The 8,892-nt window shown below is 42.7% G+C and overlaps 1 protein-coding gene across 1 annotated transcript; it reads left to right on the forward strand.

Annotated features, from left to right (window-relative positions):
- Positions 1–989: 989 nt before the first annotated feature.
- On the forward strand, positions 990–3,136 carry LOC115361953 (tripartite motif-containing protein 16-like). Its single transcript, XM_030055677.1, has 2 exons — positions 990–2,920; positions 3,063–3,136. The coding sequence occupies exon 1, from the start codon at positions 1,199–1,201 to the stop codon at positions 2,867–2,869; it is 1,671 nt and encodes a 556-aa protein (XP_029911537.1). The 5' UTR covers positions 990–1,198; the 3' UTR covers positions 2,870–2,920; positions 3,063–3,136.
- The last annotated feature ends 5,756 nt before the right edge of the window (positions 3,137–8,892 follow it).

The raw sequence follows: 8,892 nt of genomic DNA on the forward strand, positions 1-8,892 counted from the left end.
GACATGGATTTCAAGATTTTAACCTCTTCCAGGCCATTTTGAACACTTCTGGGTGCTGTTTCTATAGAGGGCAAAACCACTAACCTCACTGCACGTTAATTCATGATATTCATTGAAATGACAAGTCCAAAGCATTCATTTTAAAGACACCTCAGTCGAGGTGGGGCATGTGTGTCTGAGTTAACGAGAACGAGCCAAACGTCTTTTTATTGTTTATACTGTTTTATACTGTAAGTGTTGGAATATAGGGGCATGGATGAGGAGCACAGAACATAACCTGTTCAATATAGGCAGAAAAAAGCGAAATAGGTAAATTAGAGTGAGTGTGAGTGCACACATTTTATTTTCCTTCTATTGTATGTAATAATTTGGGGGGTGGGGATGTTTCATGTCAACTTCATGTAATGTACAGTAACAGTAACAGTGTACAGCTCAGCTCACTGCATTTTCCAAGCAGCTTGCCCAACACTGAGTATCTATGTGACATGGTGGGACTTTGGGAAAACAAACATTTTTCTAACTCTGAAGCTTTTTCTGAGGCAGTTTTAGGAGGAAGTTGGAGCTGAAGGGGTTAAAGGAGTGTTGCAGCATGAATGGAGTTTTGCTTCACTTCTATAAGTCTCTTTATGTCACTCTAGACTTTTTACCACCTTTCTTACAAAAGATTTTCTATTTTTCTTGTTATTTTGCAGAGTAAACACTGCAGGAAACCAGATCTACATTTTTCAGACTGGATCTGTTGGATCTGTTGTGTTGACTGAGTCGTCACTGACAGGAGGGTCATAATATAACTGGAGATCATATTAGCTATTGGTTGAAGATGAAAATGAGATGGAACAGTTGAATTATTTTTGTCATAAACTTCACTTCATGTTGTAAATAAGAGCTAAACACACACTGCCTCTTTAAGAGCGCTCCTCTTCCTGGAGTGAATCAGCAGCTGAACCCCTCCCTCTTCTGTCTGACCTCAAACTTTACGAGTTCGATTCTGCCCAGATATTTCCTGCTTCTCAGATCTGACAGTTTAAAGACGAGTGGAAACAACACAGTGTGAAGGACAAGAGCCCACAAGCCCGTTTACAGCAGATCAGCGAGAGACTGTGAGGAAAAGCTGCTGTTTGCTTTGGATCGGAGCACAACTCTTATCTGTTGATAGAAAGTCAAACTAGCAGACGTTTCACTGTGACTGAGAGGGGAAATGGCTCAGCGAGGAATTCAGCCGGACTCGTCAAAGTTTTGCTGTTCCATCTGTCTGGATCTGCTGAAGGATCCGGTGACTATTCCCTGTGGACACAGCTACTGCATGAGCTGTATTAAAGACTGCTGGGATGGAGAGGAGCACAAGGAAATCTACAGCTGCCCGCAGTGCAGACAAAGCTTCACACCGAGGCCTGTCCTGGTGAAAAGCACCATGTTTGCAGAGTTACTGGAGGAAATGAAGAAGATGGGACTCCAAGCTGCTCCTCCTGATCTCTGCTATGCTGGACCTGGAGATGTGGCCTGTGATGTCTGCTCTGGGAGGAAACTGAAAGCCCTCAAGTCCTGTCTGACGTGTCTGGCCTCTTACTGTGAGCAGCACCTCCAGCCTCACTACGATTCAGCTCCATTAAAGAAACACAAGCTGGTGGAAGCCACCGTGAAGCTTCAGGAGAACATCTGCTCTCGTCACGATGAGGTGATGAAGATTTTCTGCCGCACTGATCAGCAGTGTATCTGTTCTCTCTGCTCCATGGATGAACATGAAGGCCACCGCAAAGTCTCAGCTGCAGCAGAAAGGACCGAGAGGCAGGAAGAGCTCGAGCTGAGTCGGCAAAAAATCCAGCAGAGAATCCAGGACACAGAGAAAGACGTGAAGGTGCTTCAGCAGGAGGTGGAGGCCATCAGTCGCTCTGCTGATAAAGCAGTGGAGGACAGTGAGGAGATCTTCACTCAGCTGATCCGTTTGGTTGAGAAAAGAAGGTCTGATGTGAAGCAGCAGATCAGATCCCAGCAGGAAGAGGAAGTGAGTCGGGCTGAAGAAGTTCAGGAGAAGCTGAAGCAGGAGATCGCTGAGCTGAGGAGGAAAGACGCTGAGCTGGAGCAGCTCTCACACACACAGGATCACATCCATTTTCTACAGAATTACCCCTCGCTCTCATGTCTCAGTGAATCTACACACTCACCCAGCATCAACATCCGTCCTCTGAGCTACTTTGAGGATGTGACTGCAGCTGTGTCAGAGCTGAGAGACAAACTACAGGAGCTTCTTAGTGAGGAATGGTCCAAGATCTCACTGACAGGGACTGGAGTGGATGTTCTACTGCCACAACCAGAGCCCAAGACCAGAGCTGAGTTCTTACAATATTCATGTCACATCACACTGGATCCAAACACAGCACACACATATCTGTCATTATCTGAGGGGAACAGAAAAGTGACAGTAATGGCAGAAGAACAGTCATATCCCAGTCACCCAGACAGATTTACTGAATGGTGTCAGGTCCTGAGCAGAGAGAGTCTGACTGGACGTTGTTACTGGGAGGTGAAGTGGAAGGGGACAGTTTTTATAGCAGTCTCATATCAGGATATCAGCAGAACATGGTACGGGAATGAATGTGGATTTGGAAACAATGACAAATCTTGGTCATTGGATTGTTACAACATGAACTGTCTCTTCGTACACAACAATATCAGAACTGCAATCCTGCTCCCTGTGTCCTCCAGAGTGGGAGTGTACCTGGATCACACAGCAGGTATTCTGTCCTTCTACAGCGTCTCTGAAACCATGACTCTCCTCCACAGAGTCCAGACCACGTTCACTCAGCCTCTCCATGCTGGACTGCGGCTTTACAATGATGGAACCACTGCAGAGTTTTGTGAGCTCAAGTAGACAGGAGTGATTAAAGTACTTCTGTCGTCTATTTCTATAACATCTGTGTTGGTAAGAGCTTGTTTCGGTTCTTCTTTTTTTTTTTTTTAAATCAAGAACTGCACATATGTCTTTATTTTAAAATGATTGTTCTGCAAAATATTTTGTTGCATTTTTATTTTGCTGCTAAAAGCTCCTTGTTGTGGTTTCTCAGTCCTGCACTTCCCAGACGTCACCTGTGGCACATTTTGTTCTTGGTCTGTTCAGCTGTGGTGGATAAGGGTTGAACTCCATCAGTCGACAGTAGAGAGAAGCCAAATGAACTGCACTTCACAGGGAAATGGAAAAAAATATCACTGATTAAACTGTTGAAGAGGCTCTTTATGATTCTTAACTTCACTCAATATTTCCTGTAACATGTTTTTGCTCTTCCTGTTTTGCTGCTTAATGGAGTCAGAAGTGTGTTTGCACTCGTCCTTCTTTGTAGCTGAACAGCTGTTTGTTGATTTGGTTTCCAGGACTTTGGAACTATGATTTTTTTTTTAATGCTCTGTAAATGAAATGATTCTTCTTCTCCTTGTCAGTGGGAAATGATTCATGTGTTCCTCCACAGTGTTGACATGCTGGTTTAACAGGTCCAGTGTGAGAATCATGTGACTGCTGAGATAGAAACGCCTGTTATGAGATTTTACTGATTAGGTGTGTCAACCAACTGAATGTTTATGAAAATGAATAAAAAATATTTTTAAGAATCAACAGTGTTTCTTCTGTTCTCGTTCCAGAAAGTCTATCAACCAGCTGAAGAGAATCTGACAATAACAGGACAGTATGTCTTGACTGGTTTAGCTGCTAAAACACAAAGAAGTGCTGTAATGCCCTCCATGAACAGTAGAAAAGACAAAGTGACAGGAGGGAGAAATACCTGCATTCAAAAGTCATTTATGACATTTTACTGTGTCTGGGATGAAATGAAACCAGCTTTGATGGACACTTTGAGCTCAGAACTGAACTGCGTTTTCTTCACCTGGGATTGTGGACGCCATTCCCATTTTTCTTCTGTTATGAAAGCAGAATTTTGGGGGATTTCTTGAAATTTAAGGGCCAGTTTGAAATCCAGTGTGTTGCTATGACAGGACACGATGTTGTGTTGGTGCTCAAACTGATGAATGGTTTCATTTCACATATAAAATAAATTCCAGGCCTTCAGATAATAATAATAATAATAATAATAATAATAATAATAAAACTTTATTTGTACAGCACCTTTCATACAAGAATTGCAGCTCAAAGTGCTTCACAATAAAAAGAAGAACATTTGAAAACATTAAAATAAAACATTAAAAACAGCACAGGGTGGAATTTAAAAGAAAAGGCTAAAAACGAGAACTTTGAAATAAAACAAAAGATGCAAATAAAACAATAAAAGACAACAGTGTGGAATAAAATAGGAGCTAGTTAAAGGCTAGGTAGGTTTTTAGTCTTCTTTTAAAGGCATCCCCAATTTTCCTTCGACTGTTGTAGGGAACCAATAAGCAGCAGACGATCGCAGTGCTCTTTGGGGTGCATAGCCAATAAGGGAGTTGGCAATGTAGCTCGGTCCTAGCCCATGAAGTGCTTTGTATACAAGTAGGAGAACCTTAAAGTCAACTCTAAATGTTACAGGGAGCCAGTGTAGGGCAGCTAAGACCGGACTAATATGCTCTCTCTTCCTGGTTCTGGTTAATAAGCGAGCAGCAGAGTTTTGGATGAGCTGAAGTCTGTCAGTGGTTTTCTTTGGGAGGCCGGTAAAAAGTACATTACAGTAGTCAAGTCTGCTTGAGATAAAAGCATGTATTAGTTTTTCAGCATCTTTTTGATTTATAAATGGTCGCACTTTAGCGATGTTTCGAAGGTGGAAGAATGATCACACAAGTTGCCATGAAACATACAGTCTTATACAATCTTACAATACAGGCTTAGATACACATGCATATTTTCATCTAATCTGTGAGTCCATGTTTACATCAATTAAAACAAAATCCATATTTTCCCATCATCCCACACTCAGATGGCATCAAAACTGTCAACGATGTGGTAACAGCAATGGCGCCGGAAGTGGGGGGGCCAGGGAGCCATTGCCCCCTCCACTTTAACCCTCTCCCCACAATATTTTTTAAGCATAATCAGAGGTCTCTATATTGCAACAATTACGGTAACTCATACGTCAGGTAAAACCCAGAGAGGGGCCACAGAGAGAAAGATCCAGCCGACACCAGGCATTCACTGTCCGCACGGACTCCACAGCTTCCTGTGAGCTCCGGGTGACTCTCAGCCGTCTCACTCATATCCCAGTCACCCAGACAGATTTACTGGATGGTGTCAGGGCCTGAGCAGAGAGAGTCTGACTGGACGTTGTTACTGGGAGGTGAAGTGGAAGGGGGCATTTGGTATAGCAGTCTCATATCAGGATATCAGCAGAACAGGGAGTGGATATGAATGTGGATTTGGATTCACTGACAAATCTTGGGCACTGTATTGTCCCAACATGAACTGTGACTTCAGACACAACAAAATCATAACTAAAATCTGGCTCCCTGTGTCCTCCAGAGTGGGGGTGTACCTGGATCACACAGCAGGTATTCTGTCCTTCTACAGCGTCTCTGAAACCATAACTCTCCTCCACAGAGTCCAGACCACGTTCACTCAGCCTCTCCATGCTGGACTGCGGCTTTACATTGAAGGAAACACTGCAGAGTTTTGTGAGCTCAAGTAGACAGGAGGGATTAAAGCAGCTCTGTCATCTATTTCTATAACATCTGTGTTGGTAAGAGCTTGTTTCTGTCCTTTAATCAAGATCTGCACATATATGTCTTCAATTTAAAATGATTGTTCTGCAAAATATTTTGCTGCATTTTTATTTTGCTGCTAAAAGCTCATTGCTGTGGTTTCTCAGTCCTGCACTTCCCAGACGTCACCTGTGGCGTCTACCAAAATGCCTGTGGGTGTGTTCAAGAAGGCACTGGTTTCACTGACCATTGTGAGGTCTAGTGTGAACGGCAGTCATCAGGGGCTGGTTTCACTGACCATTGTGTGGTCTAGTGTGAACGGCAGTCATCAGGGGCTGGTTTCACTTGACCATTGTGTGGTCTGGAGAAACGACAGTCGTCAGAGTCAGGTGACACCCTGGTGGACGACGATCGATACAGTCTTAGATACAGTCTACATGCATATTTTCATTTAATCTGTTAGTTCATGTTTACATCAATTAAAAAAAAAATCCATATTTTCTAGGGCTCTGGATTGATTAAAAATTTTAATCAGATTAATCGCATGATTGTCCATAGTTAATCATGATTAATCGCAAATTAATCGCATATTTTTTATCTGTTCTAAATCTACCTTAAACATATATTTTTCAAGTTTTTAATACTCATATCAACATGGGAGTAGACAAATACTTGCTTTCTGCTAATGCAGCATGTTTATTATTATTGCAACGATGACAAATACTGTCCAGAATCTCTAAGTAACAAAATATATAAAATAAATAAATAATAAGGTGCACATAGTGCATAACAGGATAAAGGCTGGAGGCCCAGTACTGGGAATCCAGGACCAAAATCCTTTTTTTTGTTTTTTTTTCTCCCCAAAATAATACACTCATAAAAATCTAAAACTATAAGTTTTTAACTTGCTTAAAATTAATCAACAAACACAGCAAACTAAGAAAAAGGAAAGAGCCCGCCACACCCACAACAGCCAGTCCAAAAGACCCACACCCCCCTCTCCAAACCAACATAACAACAGCTAGTGAAACCACTCCAAACACACACCCAAACTACTAACAGAAAAACCCTCTTAAAGACATTTTTCTAGAAAGACAAACAAGAACACAAAGTTAACACTCTAAAGGAAAAATAATTGAAAGAAAAAGTTTTTTTTTCACCGAAACAAACATAGAAAAAATAACCCGAAACCAAACAAAGAACCCCCCCCCAGAAACCACATGGCAGCAGAGAGGACCAACCAAACCAACCAAATAGTAACAACTTAAACACAAAAGAATACTTAAAATCCATTTATTTTATAAACTCATAAAGAAATGGAGAGTCTAATAAATCAAAACCTAAATTAGTGCTAAAGAAATATTTTTCCAAACAGAAGAAAAAGGAAACAACATTCACTACAGTCAGCTGATTGCACCCCCCACAAAAGAAAACAGCAAAATTGGAAGGAGAGGATAAACATCAGCAGCCTGTTGCACCAGCTGTGTGTAAGTTCTCTCTTAAGTTAGGGTGTAAAGTCCACACTAAACGATACATTGAAACTAGATAGTTTGATCTTAAATCTGTGTCGATGTTTGGTTGCACCACGCAGACGTAGTGTTCATCTTATCTACACTGGCGTAAAGTCCACACTAACTGAAATATTGTCGCAGAAAATGACGTTTTCACTTTCTGTGACCAATCAGGGAAAAGCGCCATCCTTGATTCAGTGTTTATTACGGTGTTGTCAAAGTACGTAAACATAATGACAGTCGGGCTGACAATCTGGGATAAAGGCTTTCATATTTCATTAACACTAACCAAATAATAACATTATCGCTATTCGTTAGTTTCATAGACTGTAATTTTGTCACGTTACATCTGTGGTGAGTTTTTTTCATTGTCATTGTTTTGTAATTTACCACATTACGATCGTCTTAGAAAATAAAGTACTTGTGTCGGCAATCGCTGTGTTTATTGTTTTTTATGTAACGTTATTCGCGTCACATTCTGTTCAGGCTGAGTTGGAAACTTAACGTATTCGTTAAAGCGCTCACACAACGAGAGTGCGACTGATCTTATGGCTCTACATACTGTAGATTTATGAACTTGAATGGAGTCACCCACCGAGTTTTGAAACGAGCCCGTGGCAAAATACCGTAGAGCCCAACACACCTGTCGGGAGGGACTGAGGGCACTGTGGTGTTGCAGGTCAGCTGCCAGCAGGTCGCTAATCCGTTGTATCTCCGCTCGTGGAAAACGAAAGCGTGAGTACAAATCAAGATCATCATAATTGTCCAACAGATGTAATCGATCATGGAGAACGTGTTGCCGCCGCAAAACAGCTGTATAATGCTGCTCCTCTGCCAAGTTGTCCCACCTCTCAAAGCGATGTGCCGTGCCAACCGCTACTTTACGGAGGACTTTACACCTACTAAGGGCTAGGTGTAATATTTAAGTTATAACTTATGCCTACGTTGCAACTATTTCAGCTGGTGCAACCGTTAAAATGTTAGTAGTGCGTAAACTCCTGCCTAAGTAAGAATTTACGTTCAAACTAGGCTACGTTTCAACTTACGCACAGCTGGTGCAACTCACTGCAGGAGTCCAGCTGAAACATGCCCCCCTGGGAGCCAAACACACACTGAGAGCCCCAGCAAGAAATCAAAACGCACAGGGAGGTGAACAATAGTCAAGGGGAGGGACCACAGGGTGGCCTCACATAGGTGAGGCCACCCTGGAGAAACCCCCACTCAGGTCCTCAGCCCCCAGTGGCAGGGCCGTTCACAGCCCCACTCACGGGGGAGGGGACACTCCAGGCAGGAGCATAAAAACCCAGGCATCCAGGCCCAAAAATCACTTCTCTCCTGAAGACCCTACTTGCAAGAGCTCTCCACCTGAAGAAAAGAAGACTACAAGAACGGCAGAAGAAGAAGCCTAGAAGAAATCTCCTAGACCTTCGACCTTCATTCCAAAACAACAGCAATTTTAATTGCTAAAATAAAAGCCAAATCCTTGTGTTCTCCTTCTCCCCACACCCTTCTCTACAGGGTGACCACTGCACACCAGAGAGCGGACCCGAAACAACGGAGAACCCGCACAATAGTTCTGGGTAGACTCGGGAATACCTCACGGTGACAACAAGAGTCCTACTTGTGCTATTACCGGTAAGTATACAACCCCCCTGGGTCTCACTTGGAGACAGCACACAGGAAGGGCGGCTTCAGGGTGTCAGAGGCCTTAATTGTTACCCAGTCTTCTACTGGAGGTTAGCTCCAACACACACCACAGACCATATTG

This window comes from Myripristis murdjan, chromosome 7 (assembly GCF_902150065.1).
Source record: "Myripristis murdjan chromosome 7, fMyrMur1.1, whole genome shotgun sequence".
Lineage (NCBI taxonomy): Eukaryota > Metazoa > Chordata > Actinopteri > Holocentriformes > Holocentridae > Myripristis > Myripristis murdjan.

What these genes read in the sequence shown, in the direction of transcription:
- LOC115361953 (XM_030055677.1), top strand. Translation starts at nt 1,199, where the DNA reads ATGGCTCAGCGAGGAATTCAGCCGGACTCGTCAAAGTTTTGCTGTTCC.